Source organism: Mercurialis annua, linkage group LG1-X (genome assembly GCF_937616625.2).
Source record: "Mercurialis annua linkage group LG1-X, ddMerAnnu1.2, whole genome shotgun sequence".
NCBI lineage: Eukaryota > Viridiplantae > Streptophyta > Magnoliopsida > Malpighiales > Euphorbiaceae > Mercurialis > Mercurialis annua.
The window spans coordinates 55,956,270-55,979,152 of record NC_065570.1 but is presented as its reverse complement, the minus strand read 5'-3'; the positions used below and the strand labels follow the sequence as shown (position 1 = coordinate 55,979,152).

The 22,883-nt window shown below is 35.6% G+C and overlaps 3 protein-coding genes across 6 annotated transcripts; all 3 read left to right on the top strand.

Moving 5' to 3' along the window:
- Window positions 1-114: 114 nt before the first annotated feature.
- Window positions 115-7,364, top strand: LOC126688107 (ubinuclein-1). 2 transcript variants are annotated; one of them, XM_050382699.2, is made up of 13 exons: window positions 115-638; window positions 775-864; window positions 982-1,077; window positions 1,199-1,275; window positions 1,723-2,329; window positions 2,948-3,047; window positions 3,151-3,260; window positions 3,415-3,498; window positions 4,947-5,072; window positions 5,583-5,717; window positions 5,812-5,859; window positions 6,165-6,266; window positions 6,642-7,364. In XM_050382699.2, the coding sequence occupies exons 1-13, from the start codon at window positions 405-407 to the stop codon at window positions 7,104-7,106; spliced, it is 2,274 nt and encodes a 757-aa protein (XP_050238656.1). In that variant the 5' UTR covers window positions 115-404; the 3' UTR covers window positions 7,107-7,364. The 2 variants fall into 2 exon arrangements, with proteins under 2 accessions (XP_050238656.1, XP_050238644.1); XM_050382687.2 differs by having other exon boundaries at window positions 116-638; window positions 6,636-7,364.
- An 814-nt stretch (window positions 7,365-8,178) lies between these two features.
- Window positions 8,179-15,849, top strand: LOC126664850 (uncharacterized). 2 transcript variants are annotated; one of them, XM_050357430.2, is made up of 17 exons: window positions 8,180-8,527; window positions 8,620-8,662; window positions 8,762-8,883; window positions 9,009-9,116; window positions 9,691-9,835; window positions 9,917-10,008; window positions 11,178-11,271; window positions 11,386-11,881; window positions 12,135-12,277; window positions 12,474-12,832; window positions 13,104-13,271; window positions 13,868-14,158; window positions 14,259-14,642; window positions 14,720-14,752; window positions 14,860-14,942; window positions 15,157-15,247; window positions 15,373-15,849. In XM_050357430.2, exons 1-17 carry the CDS (start codon window positions 8,336-8,338, stop codon window positions 15,448-15,450), a joined length of 2,922 nt encoding a protein of 973 aa, XP_050213387.1. In that variant the 5' UTR covers window positions 8,180-8,335; the 3' UTR covers window positions 15,451-15,849. The 2 variants fall into 2 exon arrangements, with proteins under 2 accessions (XP_050213388.1, XP_050213387.1); XM_050357431.2 differs by lacking the exon at window positions 14,720-14,752 and having other exon boundaries at window positions 8,179-8,527.
- A 568-nt stretch (window positions 15,850-16,417) lies between these two features.
- On the top strand, window positions 16,418-22,667 carry LOC126664849 (NAD kinase 2, chloroplastic). Of its 2 annotated transcripts, XM_050357429.2 has the most exons (8): window positions 16,422-16,886; window positions 17,090-19,084; window positions 19,477-19,598; window positions 19,695-19,836; window positions 19,928-20,152; window positions 20,390-20,464; window positions 22,006-22,107; window positions 22,212-22,667. In XM_050357429.2, the coding sequence occupies exons 1-8, from the start codon at window positions 16,650-16,652 to the stop codon at window positions 22,413-22,415; spliced, it is 3,102 nt and encodes a 1,033-aa protein (XP_050213386.1). In that variant the 5' UTR covers window positions 16,422-16,649; the 3' UTR covers window positions 22,416-22,667. The 2 variants fall into 2 exon arrangements, 1 of the variants encoding a protein (XP_050213386.1); XR_008789761.1 differs by lacking the exons at window positions 22,006-22,107; window positions 22,212-22,667 and having other exon boundaries at window positions 16,418-16,886; window positions 19,928-20,273.
- The last annotated feature ends 216 nt before the right edge of the window (window positions 22,668-22,883 follow it).

Here is a 22,883-nt window from a genome sequence, read left to right as displayed (position 1 = left end):
GATATAGTATAAGAAATTTGCAATCTGTTACGTGGCAGTTCGTGAATTGACAGTATTTGAAGGTCAATGCTGTAATAGGCCTCAACTACGGCCCGGGCTTAATTCAGATTCGGGTTGAAAAGATCCAAAACTAACCCGTCTTTTGTCCCCTTTCCTTCCATCAAATTTTCTCGGAAAAGAAAACGCGAGAAAATTTAAAAGAAAATTCACATTATTTTTGGTTTTCCAGTTAAACCCCTAAGAAAACCGTTTTCAGCTCTCACTCCTCTCTCTCTCGCTCTCTTTTCCTTTTCTCCTCATTTTCGAAATAAATAAATGACATCATTTATAGGGTGTTCTATGTCTGTTGAATCTTATAATTACTGAATTTTTCAATTCTCAATCCCTAGAATTATTCTTCGACTATGGAGGAAGGGACTAGCAGCGGCGGACAGTCTTCGTCAGCCAGAGTAATGCCGTCCTATGTGAAATTAGGAGACAGACAAATATTTACGGTGGAGCTCCGACCCGGAGAAACAACATTCGTTTCTTGGAAGAAGCTTATGAAAGACGCTAATAAAGTCAATAACGAACCCGTACCCAGTCCTGACCCGCCACCGGTCACCGCCCACCCTAACCTCGAGTCTCGCCTCGCTGCTGTAAGCTCCACAATTTATTTCAACTAGCTGTTATCTTTTTATTTTAGATTATGATACTTACATTGTATTATATTTTAATGTTGTTAGTACAGTAGTCAATTTTTAGGATTAATTGTGTTAGGCTATTTATATTTAGGGACAAGCAGATGCTGAAAATGAAGCCAAGGAACCGCCCGCTCCCAATCGTTTCAATGCTGTAATTGAGAAAATTGAACGTCTCTATATGGTATATACATTATTGGTTATTGTTATCATTATATTCTTAATCTATTTTGCCTTTAGTTATTATTGTTGATGCGCATGGAATTACTGTAACATGACTTTTTTGAGTGTTTATTCACAGGGTAAGGATAGTAGTGATGATGAAGATGATCTAAAGGATGTTCCCGATGATGATCAATATGATACAGAGGATTCCTTTATTGACGATTGTGATCTGGTTGGTTTCTCTGTCCTTCAGTTGTTTTTGTATTAAAGTTCTGCAGTTGTGATTTCTGCTCCTCTTACTGTTTAGGAACATTTGAATCTGAATTTGGTTTCGAAATGAATGAATAATTTAGGATGAATATTTTGAAGTGGATAATTCAGCAATAAAACACAGTGGATTCTTTGTCAACAGGGGAAAGCTGGAACGGATGTATGTCATTTTCTAACTTTTCATTTCGTTGTTGACTTTGGACTTTTACAAGCTGTCTTCTTTATAATTTTTTCATCTAGCACTTTAGTTTCTAGTACCCGCAGAACCCATTCTTGTCATAATTATAATTAGCTCTTTGTTTCGTCATTAATCAGTTACCATTTAACATACACAATTATTATGGAAGAGATATCTTATGGTTCCTAAAGCTGTAAAGCAAATCTCTATCTTAGAGATATCAGCTTCTTTGCTAACATCTGTTCTTTAAAGTTAAAATTATGTGATTGGCTGAACTATTTTGCCCCTTCGGTTATCTTTAAGTATACAATTTTTTTCCCTCTCTATTTTAAGAAAGAACTTGTAGTAAAATTTGTCTAAGCTTCTTAATTGAGTTACTCTTTAATTTATTGTTCTGTTAATTGATGCTTTTGTTTTATTTTTCACAAGAAATGAACATACTGCTATACCTAATCAGCAAGCAAAGAAAAGGCGAAAAAAAGATTTAAATAAGGCTCCTGCTGAGAGTGATGATGGTCGGATATCAAATAAACATGTTAAAGTAGGTAAGCTAGGAGCTGGAAAGACAGAGCAACTACCTGGAAAGGATTCTCTTAGTCCTTTGCAATTATTGGCTGTAACAAGCGAACATTATGAGGATGTTAAACCTCAGAATTTATCACATGCATCTGGAATATCTTCCAAGAAGAAATCTGCTGAAACTAAAATGATTTTGGACCCGTCTTCATCTGTAAAAGTTTCCAATGGTGATGCTTCTATATCTTTAGCAGACACTACTGATGTTGAAAAGCCAAAGACTGGAGGGCTCCAAGCAAAGAACCTAACAAACAAATCAAAAGATGCCAGTGGATCCCTAGATGCTTCACTTCAGAAATATCATGACAAAAGTACGTATTCCCAGTCCAAGTTGCAGTCTGCAAAATCAATAGCAAATAATGTTGAACATGAATCATCTCTTCGATCAAAGGAGAAGAATGGTGTTCATGAGCTGCCTGATCTCAATATACCAGATGGCAAGATTTCCATGCAAATAATTGTAAGTCTGTCTATTTTTCTTTTACATTTGTTTTGCACCAACATATTTTTAGCAGAGACACTTTACCATGATTCCAGCTCTGCAAACTGATACAAGGAATGCAACATGTGTCTATGTGTATGTATGAATTCAATGTCATCAAACATAACCATGTATAGATGCACCAGAACACTAACAGAAAGTGTAGGTCTCATATTGACGGAGTACAGTTATTAATATAAGATAATACTTTTATGCCTATTGTCAAGAATATCTCACATTTTTTTTGTCTATTATAAAAAGTTACTATTTGTAAAAGTAATTGATTTTAAAATTAATTAAATTAAATTAGAACTATTAATAGTAGTTTTAATCAATAAAAATTAGTATATAAAAAAAAACTTGTATATTAGAGCTTATAAAAATAATAATACGGATTTCGTGCAACCGCGCGGGCATACGACTAGTTAATTTATAATAGTAAGGGGTCTACCATCCAAATGGCTAGTTCTAGTCCATTTGGATGAGGTTGAACCAAGATATTTTCATATGCAAATGAATTTTATATTTTAATCCGACCTAATAATCAAATAATAATTTGGATACCTTCTTTTTAATTTTGAACATCATATTGTGCAGAAAACCTCACACGTCCACAAAAAGGATAGTTCTAGTGTTAGGTCCAAAGGTTCAGTGCTAGAAAATGCAATCAAGGAACTGGAGAAGATGGTTGCTGAATGTAAGCTTATTTATACTCTAAGTGCTTGTGTTCTTTTAATACAATGATCTGGGAATCTATTTTAAATTCTTTTGTCTTTTTTTTCCCTCGTAAAATATGGCAGCAAGGCCACCTGCGTTGGACAGTCAAGATGCTGATACCTCATCCCAAGCAATCAAAAGGAGATTGCCTAGAGAAGTAAAATTGAAGCTTGCAAAAGTTGCTAGACTAGCGGTATTGGAATTCTTCACAATCACATGATTGCCTATCCTCAGATTAATTATTTTGTTGTTGTTGTGAGAAAACATTCTCATAGCGCAGCTTTTGTTTGAGAGTAGTAATTTATGTTTTGAAGAAGTGAAGGTCTTATTTATTATGCCTGTATCAGGCTAGCCAGGGAAAATTATCGAAGGAGCTGATCAATCGCCTTATGAGCATTCTTGGGCACTTAATGCAACTTAGAACACTGAAGGTAATATTTCCTAGAAGAAAAAAAATTGCATCTTCAGTACTTTTACTTGCTTCCTTCTTGTCCTCTCTGTTTGCAATATGGATTTTCATCTTTGGCAAATTCAACATGCTGGGTGGAAGTGTTGGCTATGTGATTTTGCAGTTGGTTCTGTTAGATGTAGAAGTTTCTTTGCAATTCAATAAGTCAGTATGTGTATTAGTTTCCTGACCTAAGAATGATACATAAATCAAAAGTACAGTGCTTTATTAAATTTAGCCACACTTAGAGTTTTATCTATCTTATCTCATACTTTCGGATGCTAGTGTAAAAACTGACCATCTGTTGATTTACCTCATTTATGAATGTATTCATATAATGTCTCATGATGGCCTTATCATTATTATTTCGTCATATGGGCAAGTGCATAAGTGGTGTGTCGTGCTCAAATGTTGTTAGATTCCATTAATAGTTTGCCATGATAAAGGAAAGAGTAAGATCATATATGACAAATTTGTTTTTATATATGATTTCATGTGACCAAAGTATATTTACCTTGCTGAGCTGCCAGTACTTCTCGTTGAAGGAAATTAATAAATAACGCTGAATCTTGCAAACAGGATTTGTTTATCAAACTATTACATATGTAGGAAATTACTTAACCAGAAAATATCTCATTGCCTGTCTGTGATCATCTTTTATTTAGCATACTACCTCCTTCCTAGTTTGTTAGTCTTAAAACTCTTTTCTTCAGCTCACCATTTCCAGAATCTCTATGGAGTATTACTAGTCATTCAACCAAGAATAGGAAATTTTAAAAGTTTGTTTTTCCCTCTAAGCTCTCTTTTTAAAAAATAGAATCGGTTCATGTAATGCCAAATTGAAATCTTTACCCCTTAAGTTGGAAAGGAAATTCAAACATGACGATCCCATTCCTTACCACTCCTACGGCATATGAGGATTTCAGCAATTTACTCTTATTTCTTCCTTGTGTTTGATTTCACCCCTTGGGGCTTGAAGAAAAACATTAAAGCTGCAAGTGAGGTTGATGGCCATGTCGATACATATTGCTGCCTGCTGTAGAGTTGAATATAATTCCAATTTTAACTAACAGCAAGAGTATTTGACAATTGGCTCTTGATTAATCCCGCATGATTTCCTATAAATCTGAAGTTGCTATAAGTAAGCATATGTAAATTAAGCAATTATATGATAACTGTTTGTATAATCTAAATGACTAGCTTATGTATAATGGCTATAGGTCATTTGAGTCTTGACCCTATTTTCTTTTGATCTTTGAAAGAGGTTACTGTGGTTGTTTCAGCCAACTATGTAAACATTGGAGAATGAAGCTGTTAAGATTATATTTATTCTTTATGCTTTGGTATACTTGCATATTGATTCCATTTGCCTGTTTCCTGTTTTATATAATTCTTTCTTACAAAACATGATGCAATTTGTTTCCGCTGCAGAGAAACTTAAAAGTCATGATCAGCATGAGCTTGTCAGCAAAGCAGGAGAAAGATGATAGGTTTCAACAGATAAAGAGAGAAGTTGCTGAGATGATAAAGACACATGGCCCTTACTTGGAATCCAAGGTGTGTTGGTTTACGTCTCCTTCTACTCCTCTCTCTCTCTCTCTCTGCTGTGGTGGATTTCGCGACATGTGCATTTTAGGACTTCTGGATACCGCTAATGGAAATTAACTAGAAATCAATGGTTGATGAAACTGGCCTTTTTCTCTGCTCATTTCCTTTCTATACGATACTTCTGTTCTAGCAGGCTTTATTTCAGATACATATTTATATTGCTTCAGTAAGCTACCTGAATCTCCACTATTTTCCCTTGTCACGGTGATCTTTTAGCTGTTAGTTTATTTTGGTTTCTCTGTCTGGATCTATGATAGTTTTACTGTACCCACCGGTGGTTCTTATTATGGACCAACTAAACTCCTAATTAGATGATTTCATATAGAATCCTAAGGAATTTGTTGTTTTTTAGATTTTAATCATGCTGATTCCTCGTTGATTGATTTTTTACACATCTCAATGATAAACATCGCAGTTGTTTCTGAACTAATGTGATATTATTAATTGTTGCTCTCTCAGGCATTGGAACAAGTTGGAGCATCTGATGATTTTCAAGAAATTGGTCCTCAGGAAAAAGGAGCCGTGAAAAGGAAATTTAGCATGGATACTTTGTTGGAGGATAAAGTTTGTGATCTTTATGACCTTTTTATTGATGTACGGGTATTTTATCTTCTTGCAATACTCATTCTTGAAGACTCTTCTATGCAATGCATCTCATTCTTTGGTCTTTTACATTGTATTATTCTAGGGACTGGATGGTGATGCTGGCCCAGCAGCCAGAAAATTATATATAGAGGTATGTTTTGTTTCACACTTCACTTGGTTTATTTTGAAATTGGATGGTGAGATTGCTCCCTCTTGTTCTCCATCATGAAACTTCTCCGAGTGTTTTTTCATGTAACATTAATAATTGGTCCGAACTACACCTTTTCTGCCCTCGCTCATTCTCTTTGCGGCCATCTTGTTGATTGTGTCCTCTTTAAGTCCCAGGAAATGACCTAGTTCCGTAGCTTTATCTCGCTACCTGAATGAGACGAACAAGATAGTTTAATTGCTGAATTTCTGAATATGCCCCTGACACAAGCTCCATCCATGATTCAGCTTGCAGGATTGTGGCCTAGTGGTTTCATGGACAACCATGGGATCAAACGTGCAATTTGTAGGGCAAAAGAGAGAAGAAGAGCCTCGTACAACAAAACCAAGGTAAGTAAGGTCTACTTGTCCACTTCTCCGGTTTATCCTTTTCTCTGTAGAATGTCAAATGTGTATATATTGTAAAGACCCCCTTCCTTAGAGGATATCATGAGTAATCTCGGTCTTATTATTATTCTTTATATTTTTATCGGTTTAACTGAATTAACAGACTAATACGGATAGTTCTGTTTTATATTTTTAAGATTTTGGTTAATTCGGTCGTATTGGTTAAAGAGAGTGATTCGGTTAATTCAGTTTTAGTTAATCGGCTGGTTTTTAAACGAACCGACTGTATGCTCACCCCTAATTTTTACCCTCTTAATTAAACACAATTGAATGCTGTCAATCTATTCCTCTCATCTTTTCATGCTGTATTAGGAGCAGGAGAAAGTGAAGAGAACAAAGATGTTGGCATCCAGATTGGATGACAGTGCCCGACCAGAAGCTGGCTCTGTTGCTTCCAAACAACCTACGGGAGATAGGTTGCCTATTGACACAAGTGGCCCTATTTTGGGTTTAACAAGCAAACCAGTTACCGACTCAGCAACAGGAGCTGTCCGGGGACCAAGTCCTTCGAGAAAATCATCTGATGCGGATCCAATAAAACAAGAAAAGTCAAAAGTTAGTTTAAGCAATCCTATGGAAGAGGCGAAGATGGGATTAGAAGGTGGAGTAGCAAAGAAGAAGGCTAAAAGGAAGCCAGAAGTAGAGTTGGACGAAACTCACATCCGTCCTGAGAAGGTGCAAACCCAATCAAGTGGAGAACGACACGAGGTTCGTAAGCAGATGCGAGGTCTACCTCAAAAGTTAAACCTTCAGTTGACTATTCCAAGTTCCGAACAGTCATAGCTAACATAGTGTAGATGATTTAGGAAATTTACACCATAGAAGTGATTGTATAACTTTTTTTTTGTTTTTAATATCTTGGCAGCAGGCTTCATTTAATTCTGAGCAGCTGACTTTTACCATTTTTGTAATTAAGTTCTGCATGTGCATTGTCAAAGTAGAGTTTCTTTTTTAAATAGAAGGTGATACAGACCACTGTATTTTACTGGTACAATGATGTGTTTTTTCTGTAAATTTATAGTTTGTGTCGATTTTGATGAACGGGTGTTGAAATGCGACTGTAATAGCCGGCGGCAGGAGCCTGATTCCTCTTATTTGTATGATGGTTGTCCGACATTGAACTAGGTCGATGCCTCATGCCTGCGTAGGTAAAATTAAATAATTTAAAAAATTTAATTTTTTTGATTTTTAATAATACTCCCCCTATCCTATAAATATGGGTAAATAGGTAAACTGAGTTTGTATAAGGATTAAAAGATAAAAGTTAAATTATTTGTTTATTATACAGTTATACTTTTAGTTTAATTATCTATATATTCTAAATATTAGCATTAATTATATATTTTAAAAACACTAATACTTTTTAAATTAATAAATTTTAACCATCAAGTTTGTTATTAATTGTTGTATTGGAAAAAGTGATAATGAATGATCATAAATAACTAATAATTAAAATAGTATGTGTACTCGGACATCATTTTGCTAAGGTTGTGAGATCAATTCCTTCCACAAACGCTATACAATTTCTCACAAATGATAAAAAAACAATAAATCGGTTATTAATGGCCAAAGTAGGCTTATAACGAAACATTATGGTCATATATGCACATTTTTTCAAGTGCTTATTCTCATGTCACTGTTTTATGAGCTCTTTTAAAATTACATGTCAACAAAACTAACTGCTGCTTAAACACCCGTTAAGTCGGATGTTAAAATTGTGAGAACAAAATAATATTGGGATCATATTTGCACTTTAAAATACAATAAGAGTCAAAATAGACTCATAAAAAACATTAGGATCATATATGGACCTTTTCCCAAATTAAAATGAAAATTACAGATGGCTTGGGCTTTTTGTTAGGGAGAAAAAGGGGGGAAAAAGAGAGGGAGATGCTACAATAAAAAGACCTGATAGTAAAAGTAGAGATTGTGAAGTGAGAAGAGTGAAGACATAAAATAAAGAGATTATTGATTAATGAAACATTGGCATTCAGAGCATTAGCAACAAGAGAATGTCGTTGAGTAATAGTAGACCAAAGACATTCAAAGGCGCCAATGTGTTCATGTCCCGAAACCTAGTCCCGCCGGAAGTCTTTGACGCGCTTCTCGACGCTCTCCGACTCAACGGCGCCGATGTCTTTCTCTGTTGCGATCCTTCTCGCAATGCCCCTAACGATTTTCACATCATCTCCTCTCCTGATCACGTAATTCGACCGTTATCAATTCTCATTATCTGCACATTTCCCGCCATTTTCATTTTCACTTTTTTTTTTAATTCTGTTTGTTCACTTTTCAGGAGAAATTTGAAGATCTTAGAGCTAAAGGATGCAATTTACTAGGTAGATTTTTTGAATATCAATTTATTTCTTCTGATAATGTAGTCTATAAAATTTAGTAAAAATTAAGAACTGGAGAGTTTAATGAATAATTCTGGCCAGGTCCACAGTGTGTACTTTCATGTGCAAAAGAACATAGGGAATTGCCTAAGCTTGGTTTTACTTGCTGCCTTGCAATGGATGGTGTTAAAGTAGTTGCATCTGGCTTTGATATCGACGAAAAGGTTCTGTTTCTCTGTTTGTAAAAGGTTTTTTAATTTTATAGTTTTGAAGAGCTATGCTGTTGTCATGGTCTCTGAATGCAGTTGTTGATGATTGATGTTTTGTGATGATTTTTGTTGTGACACAGGTTAAGATAGAAAAGTTGGTAACAGCAATGGGGGGACAGTTGCATAGTAAAGCATCTTTGGATGTTAATTTTGTTATTGTAAAGAATGTTTTGGCTGCAAAGTATAAGGTTTGGCTCTGTTGCTGGAGCGTATAACTCAGTTCTTGCTTTTCATGGCATATATTGTCATTGATTAATGTACACTGTGTCGTGCTTGATTTGTTTATTTCTCCTTCTCAATGTTATATGCGTGTGAGTATACTGTGTTTAGAGTCTTGTGTCTTACTGAATTTGGTTCACCCTTATTTGGTGATTCACGTTGCTGAATTAATTTTGAAGTTTAATTTGCACCAGTTTGTTTTGCTATTCAGCCTAGGTAGGAGGGAGTACTTGTTTTTTTTACCTTGTACTCCTTTCTTTCCTTGTGAAAATATCACCTTTTGTTTCGCTCATGTGTAAACTTTTTCCTGCTGTACTTATATATTGTTTGTTAGGTAGTGTCAGTCTTTTGAGAATCTATTTGTAGCCTCTGCACAAGCAAACGACTTATCATGGTATAAACCAGTGGCCATTTTTTTTATCCATATGTTTTATGATAGATGAAGCTTTATAGTTTTTCTCAGAGAGGTTTGGATTTTGTTATATAATTTATCTGATAATTGAATATCAATTTTTTTAAATATTATTATTTTCTCCTTTCCAGTGGGCTGTAAATATTCTGAAGAAACCAGTTGTCACTTGTAACTGGTTATACCAATGCTGGAACGAGCACCGTGTTGTTCCTCAGGAGTCATATAGGGTTCTACCCTTTCTTGGACTGTTCATAAGTGTTACCAGAATCCCTGCTGGTAATAATTTGAGGTACCTGCTGTTGTTGCTTTGAGTAAACTATATCTGTTCTTTAATAATTATTTGCTGACTGCTTTCAGATGAGCGGAAGGAGATTGAAAAAATCATCACAGATAATGGGGGTAAATATTCCGCTGAGCTGACAAAGAAGTGCACACATTTGATTTGCGATATATCCTTTTCACAGTTCCTTGAACAATATGTTTATTTGGAAAGTTCAGATTGGGTTTTCGTTGTCAATCTCACATCATATCATGTGCTTCATTTTTTACATTAATGTTTATCACCTTTTCCTTTTACCTTTGTTTAAATGTTTGTCTTAGAAGTAAGAAATGCTTGAATATGCTGGTTCATTGCATAAATTTGACCGTCCTTCTGTTCCAACTTGTAAGGCTTTTTTGATATTGACACATCTGCCAATTGTTCTTAGATTGCTTTTATATTAGCATCTAAATCTCTTGTACAATTCTTATGTGCACACATATGCACATGCGATCATCCGTGATTGTTTGCTATGTATTTCTAAGGGCATACATGGCCGTTTATGTTTTCATTGGTTTCCGGCTCCAAATTTTACAATTTTTAGTAAACAAAAGTAAAAAAGAAAAGAGAAAAGAATGTACTTGCAGTACGAAAATGCATATGTAGGTTTCCCTCATACTCAAAGTTATCCAATCTTGATGTATGTTGTGTGAGTGAATCTCTGAGCAATACTTGCCGTTTTTACTTTGCAACTGTTGGATGTGGAATTTGTAACATTATGAATTTAGGGGTGTAATGTAACTGAATCGAGCCAACTCGCGAGCTACTCGGGATTGACTCGAAAAATACTCGAAATCGACTCGACTCCTATCGAGTCGAGCTCGAGTTCGAGCTACTCAAGTTAACTATCGAGTCGAGTTCGAGCTCCAAAATACTTGACTCGATGAGCTCGCGAGCCTAATCGAGCTTTAGTTAATTTACTTTTTTACCCTTTATATATATATTTACAATATTACCTTTATTTTTATATTAAAAATTATTTTTTAAATATTCATATAGATAATCGAGCGGTCGAGTCGAGCTCGAGTCTCAATTGTTCTATCGAGTTCGAGCTCCTAAAATGAAAGTCGACCGAGTTCAAGTCGAGTTTCGAGCTTCATATTTTAGAGTCAAGTCGAGCTCGAGCTTAGCAGTGTGTTGAATCGACTCGACTCGGTTACACCCCTATGATTATCTAATGATAAAGAATTACTGCGTCTAGACCTTTATCTATTGTCCTGGAAATGTTATCTGTGCACTTTATGAAAGTTTGTCCTGGAGTATTAGGATAGATGCATTTTTTCCCTTGACTGCTTGCAAGCTCCTGAAGGTGACAAGTACAAGGTTGCTCGAAGATGGGGCCACATTCAAATAGTTTCTCGGAAATGGTTTGATCAGTCCGTTGCTAGGAGAGGTATGCTTTACTAGTGATATTCTATTTATTTATTAGATGTTTATTTTTTCATCTTAAACTCTTCACGCCTTTACATGCATTGCCACTGACTTCAAACTTATCTTTGATGAATAGCATGTCTTAATGAGGAGTCCTATCCTATTCAGGGTAGTTCTGCACCTGCAATTAAAACTATGAAAGGCTTGTCAATGGCACAACATAGCCAAGACAAGTGTATGGGCAATTCACTATCTATGCCATCTTCAGTGGCTGCAGATTCAAGTTTTACAGGTTTTCCTGGTGTTGGGGTTTCTGATCCTGATCTGGAATTTACTCTCTCACAGAATATGTCTTCTATGTTCTCCGATCCTCCTGTCTTTGTCAAAGAAGGGGATAATGAAATGCTTCCTGTGCATCCCATGAATGATACCAACCTTGCCGGTTGCATTGCCAATGACTCTCAATCTGAAGACAGTGATCTGTACTTGTCGGAATGTAGAATATCACTTGTTGGCTTTGAAGCTGTGGAAATGCGCAAACTAGTACGTTTGGTGCGCAGTGGTGGGGGTTCCCGATATATGTCTTTGAATGATCAATTGACACACATTATAGTTGGAGCTCCGACAGAGCTGTAAGTCTTATCCGAATAGATGCTTAACCAAATTTAAGAATGCATATCTTGTTTATCTTCTATTATGCTCCTTAAAAATTCTTTTCAGCAATGCCTTGCATTTGTTGGCAATCCATGACAAATTGCTCATAGTCTCAATGTCATTATAATATTTATTGTTACATCTATCCATTTTAACTAGGCTTAGCGAGCTCGATGAATCATACTAGATTTACTAATTTTGGGTCTAACACATGATTATATGTTCTCCCAGTGAAAAGAAGGAACTGAGAGGCCTTGCTGCTTCAGGGGTCATTGATGTGGTCAGACCCAAATGGCTTGAAGATTGTATTCGTCAAAAGAAAGAAGTTCCTGTACTCAGGCAACATGTTGCCTATGATCTACTTCTTCCTAAAGGTGTTTATAAGTACTCTTTTATGATTACCTTATAATCTCTCTATTTTACTGGTTTATGTTTTTCTTTTCTGCTCCATATTTGTTGTGGCTGTCTGGTTTCTTTATTCGTTTCATTGACTTGGTTTATATACTGATCATAGGATCTTTTGTCACGCCTTCATGATTTATTCTCCATTTTTTTGTCCTGATTATGTAGATCCTTTAAACTCCGGTAAAGGAACTGTAGTTGGTGTGAATGGTATGAATCAAGCTAAAGTCTCATCTCCCTTTCCAAGTATTCATTCTGATCAGTTACTGGGGAGTGCAAATTTTCAAAACGGGATGAGATCAGCATTGGAGAATAACAGAGAAGAGAAAGCAGAAACTGACACGAATGGGAGCATACATGCGAATGCGACTCTGAATCAGTCTGAGAAGAATTTATCTTCCGTTGTTAATGACCAAAAAAGGGGTGTAAAGAAGACTCTGCAGAATTCCAGCAGTCAAAACCAGAAACCATCAACTGTTTTTAGGGGGAAATTATTTCGTTTTTCGAGTTCCTTTCCTCTAGACAGGGTAAGTTGTAACATTCAACATTTTAATTTGATATGATCTTCTACATTTATAGCAAGTGTGTGTGTGTGTTAGATGCTAAGACATGCTTCAATTCAATAAGAGAACTCTTCTGTCGGTTAAACAATGCCATCTTTATCTTTATCTTTGCGTTTTTTCTTACCTGATAAGGTTCCGTGCTACTATTCTGCAGGCTATGTTCCTTATATTTGTGCATGATCTTTTCCAACTATATTTTAGTTGTCATATTAGATCTTTTTGTCTTTTTTGTCAGAGAGCTGAAATTGTTCAGTGGGTGAGTCAAGGAGGAGGTGAGATGGTGGAAGATAATGTAAAGGAGGATGTCCACTTCACTATTGAGTGCCATGGCATGATATCAGGGTCTGTGGATGGTCCCCAAACTACTTATGTATCCAGTCATTGGGTGCGGTCTTGTTTAGAGGTATACTAGATTGACTTTTAAAAATGGCCCTTTTTCGGTAACCTCTGCTGCTTGATTGTTATCTAATTGCACGTCAAACTTTTGGGAATCATGTGAATTATTATTATGGGAGTAGAATAATCAGGATGTAAACTTTTTTTGTTGGCATTTGGAATTTCTTTCACGGCTTTCAGAATTCTTCTTAGCTTTTGTGCTTCTGATCTGATAATCTACTTTTTGGACCTCCCCGATGGATTGTAAAGAGCTTTAGTTTTTTTTCCCTAGTTCTCATAGGAACAGATTTTAGGTTTTCATTAGGTTATTTCACTTTCTGATCAGGTAATACAGTTAACGTGATTAAATTTCATGTCCCTTTTGATGACTTACCATCATGGATGTCATGTTTTAACTGTCATCTTCTGCTATTTTCTTGTTGCTGCTAAGGCTGCAAGCAGCTATTTGTCTGCTGCTGCTTTATTTCTTTCTAGTTTTCTCTTCAGCCCAATTACATGTTTTAATCGACAGTTAATGTTGAACGGTTAATCTGTATGTTTAGTTATTGACTGACACTGCTTAATTAAATTGCTAATAAATATTATTGCTTCTGATTACTGAAGGATGGAAGCTTGCTGGACGTTGATAGCCATATTATATATTCCCCATTACCCTGCCGGGTTCCTTTGCCTGGTTTTGAAAATTTCCGCTTTTGCATCTCACAGTATGAAGAGAAAGACAGATTACTATTAAGAAATTTGTGCTTTGTTCTTGGAGCTAAATTTGTGGAGAAACTTAGTAGAAAGGTCACCCATCTGGTCTGCAAGTTTACCAATGGACCAAAGTATGATGCTGCATGTAAATGGGGCATATGTTCAATTACATCTGAATGGATTTATGAATGTGTCAGGCAGGTGTATATCTATTTTTTTTCTATCGTCTGTCTATCAGTTTGTTGGTTGTATATGTCATCATTAGTTTTTGACTTCACGTGCTATCTGCACCATATTGCAGAATGACATTGTGGCATTGGATCAGTTTCAGCCAAAAGAAGTTACCTCTCAAGACCAAGAGGCAGGATTGTGCAATGTGAGCCAGTTTACTACTCAAGCTACTCGAATGGTAAATGGAGAAAATCCATCTCAATTGACAAGTCAGTCACAAGTTCTTAGAAGTGCGCCAACTCAAATAGGTAGTAATGGAATTAGCAGCTTGGGTGAAAACACACAAAAATCTGTCAATTTTTCTAAAAAGGCAAGGCTTTTGGTAAGTGATGATCCAAAGAGGAACAATTTAAAAGATACCAGAGGCAACAATTCAAAAGATACAGGAGGGTCTTCAAGTGGTGTTCCTGATGTGGCTGCTGCTATCGAGGACTTGTTAGAGCAGACAAGCAAGGTTAAATTACAGATGATCTTATATTGCTTTTCAAATATACAGCAACTTGATTAATTTTTTTTTTTGTTGATTTATAGAAGTCACCTGGGAATAGTGCCTGCGATGAAAATGTATCCTTATAGTTGGATTATTCATTTTTACATGAAGTTTTCTGCTAATTCATTTACAGGTGCAATATTAAACTCTTGTTTCTGTTTAATTCTTGACAATGTATCAGCTTTACCCATCTGATCCAATGCTCGGTGAAGACATTGGAGGCTCTCATTCTCTCATTGGATTACCTAATCACTGGCTAAATAGGTAACATTACTGCTCATGTCATGTCTGTATCTTAGCATGAATTTCAGTTGTTCAAATGAATAGTTAAGTGATCGATTTTTTTCCCGAACTATAAGTGTTGGATTTGTTTGGCCAGTTGGTGGTTAGTAAATTCAATCCTGTATTTAGAAGCTTTTCCGTAAAGCTTTTTACTTAGCTTTCATCGAATTCATGTATTATGCTCGCATGTTTCCAGAACCGGGAAAAAAGACGAGCTATCTAATTCTACTAAAGATGTGAACAGAGGAGGGTATGACGGCTTTAGTGAAACTCAAACGGAGTCACAGGTTTGTGCTTGCACCCATCTCTTATTTCATGTTTCCATGTCATAAAATTGCTGATCTTTTCCAGTAGGGGATAGTCTTCTAAGTGGATGAATTCTATTTGAACATATTTTATGTTGTGAAAGCAGGTTGTTGGTTACGAGGAAGATTTATCAGGCAGACAAATGCTTATAGACAGGGTTCGAACCCGAAGTAGTCTGGTGTGAACCGTGTACATCAAGAAAATTTATTTCAGAATTAACATTGTGTGGCAGCAGACATCAATACATTATCTGGATGAACTCTCGATAGCAAATCTATGGTTCGATGTAGGTAAATGTCTTTTTTCCTTTTGCCATGCATTGATGAAGTTTCACCATCTACCCAGAAGGGTAGTAAAGTGTCGACAATACTGAGATACCGGCAAATTATCATTTCAGGCAGGAAAAAAGAAAAGTTCACACTAGGGTGTGAGTCATTTCTGTATTTTATATGTACACTGTAATGTAGTTTGTCCATATTATCACAATGTGTAAGTGATTAATTTTGTTATACTAAACAAATCTGAAAGAATGGGAGATTGAAGCAACAAAAACCAAATGCCCTATTATATGCCAATTTAATGATGTTATTGGCAATAAGTGGACTAAATCATATACCAATTAAAAGGAGTTTTGACAAAATTTACATTTTTTATATTGTCACTCATCTAAGTAAATTATAGCTCACCTCAATCAATTAATTCATAGTCCAAATTCCACTTTATTGTGTGTTTTGCTCAAATGAATTTTAGATAAAAATTATAAGACTCATTTATAAATAAATGTATTTGTATTTGTTTAACTTGGAAATTTACTTAGAAACTCTTTTTTAAGTTTTATGGAGTTAATTGTATTTAAATTAAATAAATTTATTTTCAAATGAAATGAAATATAATGTAGAATTGAACCAAATAAAAAGGTAAATTAAATATAAAAACTAATCCCTCTTATTTTGAATGACCGACTAATAAAGTTAGAAAATTCTAAAATTTTGAGTATTTTATATTGAACAGTGTTTATTCCACTTCTTAAACTTAATTTAAGATCTTTATAAAATAGATTTCATTACTTTTACAGAGAAGTCTGGAAATAAAATGTCCCACCACAATAACATAAAAAAGAATATCAAATCAAATCATAGAATAAAAGAAGACAAGAAAAAAAGAAAGAAAATAACCAAATGCTGAAAATGAGGCAAAAGAACAAGCACCACTAATTGTAATATCCCCTACTAAGTACGATTCTTTAGTAACAATAATTCTAAGTTGTAACGCTAACAATAACAACTCGACATTCCACCACTCGCCAATTTCCCACCACAATCACTTTCTCGTCATCCAAACACACCCTTCTGTTTTTGTTTCCGTTAAAATTTTAATCCCCACATGGTGGCATGTCTTTTCTTATGCCACGTGTCCCTCGTCGACAACATGAACCGGTTATCTTCCGTCACCGGGATATTGCCCTGTTTGTGCTCTTGCAGTAAGCTTAGTAGAGAAGCTAATAATAAGCTGGTGGGTTTTGGGTTTAGTTTTCAGTTGCAGAGAAAGAAGAATCTTAAGTTTGTTGTCAGTGCTGAGCTGTCAAGAGCTTTTTCCAATAATTTTGATTTGGATTCTCAGGTTCCTTCTCTTTTTTCTGCTCTGAATTTTTTTTCCTGCTAGATGTTTGATGAAATGCCTCACTGAACTTTAAACTTCTTTTTGTTAGTTCCAATTGAGGGTATTTTGATTTATTAGGAGTAAGTTATTGGTTCAATTATTTTGAAGTATTTAATTGTGGAGTGTTCTCAATTAGTCTGACTTGTATTTATTGTGATTACCAGATTGTCCAGTCTCATGATCAATCACAGTTGCCTTGGATTGGTCCAGTTCCTGGTGATATTGCTGAACTTGAGGCCTATTGTAGAATTTTTAGAACAGCTGAACGGCTTCATGCTGCATTGATGGACACATTATGTAATCCCATAACTGGGGAATGTAGTGTTTCATATGACTTTACTGCTGAGGAAAAACCGATTTTGGAAGATAAAATAGTTTCCGTGCTCGGTTGTATGTTGTCACTTTTGAATAAAGGAAGAGAGGATGTTCTTTCCGGTAGATACTCGCTAATGAATTCTTTTCCTGCTACGGATGGTCTTTCTGGAAGATACTCGCTAATGAATTCTTTTCCTGTTATGGATGTAAGCATGATGGATGATAAGCTTCCACCACTTGCTATTTTTAGGAGTGAGATGAAAAGGTGTTGTGAGAGTTTGCATGTTGCTCTTGAAAACTATTTGACATCTGATGATGACCGAAGCTTGGCTGTGTGGAGGAAACTGCAGAGGTTGAAGAATGTCTGTTATGATTCTGGATTTCCCCGTCATGATGATTACCCTTGTCATACACTGTTTGCTAACTGGAGTCCTGTTTATTTGTTCACATCTAAAGAAGATGTGGCATCCAAAAATTCCGAAGTAGCGTTTTGGAAAGGAGGTCAGGTTACAGATGAAGGTTTGAATTGGTTATTGAATAAAGGATTCAAGACTATCATAGATCTGAGAGAAGAAACCATAAAGGATAACTTTTATCAAGAGGCCGTGGATATTGCTATTTTGTCCGGAAAACTTGAATTGATTAAAATTCCTGTTGAAGCTAGAACGGCACCTTCAGTGGACCAGGTTGTGAAGTTTGCATCTCTAGTTTCAGATTGCAGCAAAAAGCCCATCTATCTTCACAGTAAGGAAGGAGCATGGAGAACTTCTGCAATGATCTCCAGATGGAGGCAGTATATGACACGTAGTGCATCTCAGCTTATTGTTTCAAGTGAATCAAGCGATATGGTACTACAGGAAACAGATGAAACCAGAGATATCCAGGCATCATCTATAAACAAGAGGTCCCTCCTGGAGCAGACAAACGGATCACTGGAATTGGCTTTAGATAAAGTTCGAGGTTCAAATGGAGTATCTCATGATGTTGTCTCTCCACTTAAGGAGGAAAGAGGCCAAAGCAATGATGGGGTCTATAATGCCCCCGTGTCTTCAGTTTCCGGTACAACATCTCTAGAAACAGTTGATAGCGAGGAAGGATCTTCAGCAAACTTCTGCAGGGAAATTGACCCTCTTGGGGCTCAAAGTCCTCCTAGTAATATTTTCTCCAAAGCTGATATGTCCAGATTCTTTAAGACTAAAAGAATCTCACCTCCCTCTTACTCTAAATATAAGTTAAGTAAGTTTAAAAAGCCGCCTGTTTCAAAAGATAAATATACTGGAATGGTTCAAGCGAGTGAGATTGTGGACATTGTTCCCAAGTCACTGCTGACAGAAGGAAAAAAATCCAATGGATCAGCTAGTGATGAAAATATATCTCCAAAATTTAAGAGTTCATCTCTTGATGGTCAGAAGCATCTCAAAAGTGGTAGTTTTACATCTGTTCCTTCAGTTTCAAATGCATTTGGTGAAGTAGATAGAAATTATGTCCCTAAAACTAATGCAAGTGGCAGCTTAAATCAGCATGTTAAATCTGCAAATGTCAGAGAGGCTCGTGCGGGAAGTGGAGCAGCCTCCTTAAGCTTACGCGATGATGAATTGGGTACAATTGAAGGAGACATGTGTGCTTCTGCAACTGGTGTTGTAAGACTGCAGTCAAGAAGGAAAGCAGAAATGTTCTTAGTGCGAACAGATGGATTTTCTTGTACAAGAGAAAAGGTTACTGAATCTTCCCTGGCCTTCACTCATCCTAGTACACAGCAACAGATGCTTATGTGGAAAACAACGCCAAAAACTGTATTATTGTTGAAAAAGCTGGGGCAAGAACTTATGGAAGAAGCTAAAGAGGTACTCTGCACAAGTCTCAGCAACTAATTTCATTTTTTTCCTTAATTTATTGTCGTTTTCTAGTCCAGGAACCTGCAGATATTTGTATCATTATCCTTACTAAATTTGATAGTCAATATGCGAGGTCCATTGATCAGACCAGAAACATTTGTGCTTGAATATTTCAAAAGCCAGTTTATCTGTTTGTATTAGTCTTTTGAAATGGCCACAGTTATAGAGAGAGGTTCTAGTAGGTCAATATTAAAAAATCTTGCAGTAAACCTTATGGCTAAATTACTGCCATCTATCATGGCGAGGTTGAGTGCATATGATACAAAATGTGCTAATAATTCTTCAGGTTGTAGACTGTATGTAGCCAAGCCTTAAGTGCATTTTCTGCACCCAATATGCAGGTTGCCTCTTTCCTGTATCACCAAGAGAAAATGAATGTTATTGTTGAACCTGATGTTCATGACATATTTGCTAGAATCCCAGGATTTGGATTTGTTCAGACCTTTTACAGTCAAGACACCAGGTAATGTAAATTGTGATCCTATGAGCATGTGTATGTTTTTACTTTCTCATGTCTCATTGGTAATCTGTGTATTTTTTTTTGTTTCTCTTTTTGCAGTGATCTTCATGAGAGGATTGATTTTGTTGCATGTTTAGGAGGAGATGGGGTTATACTCCATGCATCAAATTTATTTAGAGATGCGGTTCCCCCTGTTGTTTCCTTTAATCTTGGATCTCTTGGATTTCTAACTTCCCATAGTGTAAGATCTGAGTTCACCCCTTATCTTTTGTTTAAAACTGCCATATCATTCATTTGCTTGACTCCTGGCTATTCTTTCTCTCATTAAACAGTTTGAGGAATATAAGCAGGACCTAAGGCAGGTCATCCATGGGAATAGCACAGTGGATGGTGTTTATATAACTCTTAGAATGCGCCTCCGTTGTGAAATCTTCCGCAATGGTAAAGCAGTGCCTGGGAAAGTGTTTGATGTCCTAAATGAGATGGTTGTTGACCGGGGTTCTAATCCATATCTTTCTAAGATCGAGTGTTATGAACATGACCGGCTTATAACCAAGGTGCGGTCAGATGTTCCACATCCTAGATGACATAATCTTAGATGTTTACAAACTTATTTTCTCAACTTTTAAAGGCCACATGGTGATACTTGCTCTTTGAGTTGTTGCAACTTAAATTCTGGTTAGTTGCAGAAAAGGCCGTTCATACTGCCTCACATGATTAAAATTAGATAACTATAAAAAAAATAACTTCTGTGAAATTTCCTTGTTTTAATCCGATAAAACCTTCTCTTCTAGGTACAAGGTGACGGAATCATAGTGGCCACACCTACAGGCAGTACTGCTTACTCTACAGCTGCTGGAGGTTCCATGGTAAGCCTGTCATTATGAGTTTCAAATTGGCAGTTCTATGTTTTAGATGTTGCAATTGGCTAGTTCTCTTCCTTTGTTATATCTTTCAAAGTAACTTAATTTTTTTCCAGTACTTGCATACATGGAAATAAATGCTACAAAAGGATACATTTACACTTGCACTGTTTTGTACAAGTCCATAGAGAAATTCATTTCATTTGCACAGAATACATGTTCAAACGAATAGTTGTGTTTGGTAAACTTAAAAAAAGTATGTAATTCGTTTCAATTGAAATTGATATTGTGTTTGGAGTAGATCTCAGTTCACTTAATTGAAAATAAATCCTACAAACTGGCAGTTCTATGTTTTAAATGATGCAATTGGTTAGTTCTCTATCTTCATCTTTTAAAAGTAACTTAAAATTTCTTTGGTACTTTTTATATACATGAAAACAAATGTAACTAAAGGACGCACATATACACATAACACTGTTTTGTATAAATCCATAAACAAATTCATTTGATTTGCACATAACTCATATGGAATGAAATGCTGTGTTTGGAGTTAATCTCATATTCTCTTAATTGAAAATAATATGGTTATTTCTTTTCATAATAAAAAAAAAGCCTCAAGTTTATACTTGGTTTGCAAATTCTATTAATTTTGGTAGAGCTTGAGTTAGGGATGTACAATTCTATCGATTTGAATTATTTAGCAAACCAAACACAAGTGATGTGGATATACAATTAAATTCTAATTTTTTTATGGAATTTCTATATTACAAAAGATGAGATAAATTTGACTAGAATCACATTATGATTAGCAGACGTAGGTTCTCTTTTTTACATGTACAAGTTTCTAAGTTGAATGTGCATGTACGATTTATCAGTAAAACAATGGGTAATTTATACCAACTGTCCCTGAACCATCTTCTCTCTCCCAGAACCGTCCTTAAATTTTAATTCGTATTCCAATTGTTCCTAAACTTTTATTTAATAACTTGACTGTCTCTGCCGTAAAATTCTTTTAACTCCGTTATTTATTTATGATGTGTTACTGGACTTGATAGTTCATTTGGTGACATGTTCATCCAGGTAAAATCTCAAAATTGCTATTGAATTCATAGAAAATCTCCCAGCGGCGTGATTTTTTTTGAGATTTTAATGGGTTCAATAGAAATTTTGAGATTTTTTATGGGTTCAATAGGGTTCAAACAGGCTGACAGGTTATTAAATGGACTATCAAGTCATAGGGACAACTAGGTTATTTAAGGACAGTTGGGGTGGGGACTAAAGTTTACGGACAGTTCGGGAAGGGAGAAGATATTTCAGGGACGGTTAGTGAAAATAACCCGTAAAATGATTGATAACTTATGATAATCTCGTCCTCTGAAAAGATTAATATAAGGCTCGAGTAAAACTGTAGAAATCAATTCTTCTCATTTTTTAAAATGTCCTGAATTTTCTCCATTGAACTTATATTTGAAACAAATGCTGAAATAGAAAGTATTTTCTGTGGTTATAGATTCTAATGGATCTTGATGGCATGTACTTGAATGCAGGTGCATCCAAATGTTCCTTGCATGCTATTTACCCCAATCTGTCCTCACTCCCTTTCATTCAGGCCAGTCATACTTCCAGATTCTGCGAGGCTTGAACTAAAGGTAATTGAAAGGGTTCAATAAAGGCTTTAAGTAACTTAATGATGATGTTCCTTACAATCGTATTCTTCAGCCAGCTGATTTATTCATTTATTGAAATTGGACAGATTCCAGATGATGCTCGAAGTAATGCATGGGTTTCTTTCGATGGGAAGAGAAGGCAGCAACTTTCAAGGGGGCATTCCATCCGAATATCCATGAGCCAGCACCCATTGCCAACAGTCAACAAATGTGATCAAACAGGTGATTGGTTCAGGAGTTTGATTCGTTGTTTGAACTGGAACGAAAGGTTAGATCAGAAGGCTCTATAAAGGTTTTGATACTGAAGACAAGCCTGCGCCATTTTCATTTCAGGATAGAGGTTTGTGTAAATTTGTGTACATAATGTAAACTAAAATTACCACAGAAAATCTTACTGAGTAAACATAATTTATTATAACTAAGTCATAACCTTGGCTCCCAAGTGAAGTTAGGGTATGCCAATATTTTTCCTCCTACTAAGCATTAGATATTGTATAACATATAGTCAATAATTGTTGATAATAAAATATACTTATATTGCATATCAAGATCTAAATTTGGTTGATCAAAACTTGCTTTTAAATGCAAGTTTGATTATCCTTATCATTGTCATTGTTAATATTATTTTAATTTCTTTACAATATGTTAATTTATTATTAATGAGGAATGTCTTGGAAAGAGGGCGAACCGGCTATCTAAAAGAAAAAAAAGCTTGAGTGTGTGAAGTAGATGGATACGTGAGAAAGATGAGTTTCTGA

Coding starts and splice junctions, on each gene's coding strand:
- LOC126664850 (XM_050357430.2), top strand. CDS start 8,336: ATGTCGTTGAGTAATAGTAGACCAAAGACATTCAAAGGCGCCAATGTG. Junction 9,836..9,916: donor TGTTACCAGAATCCCTGCTG/GTAATAATTTGA, acceptor GACTGCTTTCAG/ATGAGCGGAAGGAGATTGAA. Junction 11,272..11,385: donor TCAGTCCGTTGCTAGGAGAG/GTATGCTTTACT, acceptor TTTGATGAATAG/CATGTCTTAATGAGGAGTCC.
- LOC126664849 (XM_050357429.2), top strand. CDS start 16,650: ATGGTGGCATGTCTTTTCTTATGCCACGTGTCCCTCGTCGACAACATG. Junction 20,153..20,389: donor ATGACCGGCTTATAACCAAG/GTGCGGTCAGAT, acceptor CTTCTCTTCTAG/GTACAAGGTGACGGAATCAT. Junction 20,465..22,005: donor CAGCTGCTGGAGGTTCCATG/GTAAGCCTGTCA, acceptor ACTTGAATGCAG/GTGCATCCAAATGTTCCTTG.
- LOC126688107 (XM_050382687.2), top strand. CDS start 405: ATGGAGGAAGGGACTAGCAGCGGCGGACAGTCTTCGTCAGCCAGAGTA. Junction 2,330..2,947: donor AGATTTCCATGCAAATAATT/GTAAGTCTGTCT, acceptor CATATTGTGCAG/AAAACCTCACACGTCCACAA. Junction 5,860..6,164: donor CCAGAAAATTATATATAGAG/GTATGTTTTGTT, acceptor TCCATGATTCAG/CTTGCAGGATTGTGGCCTAG.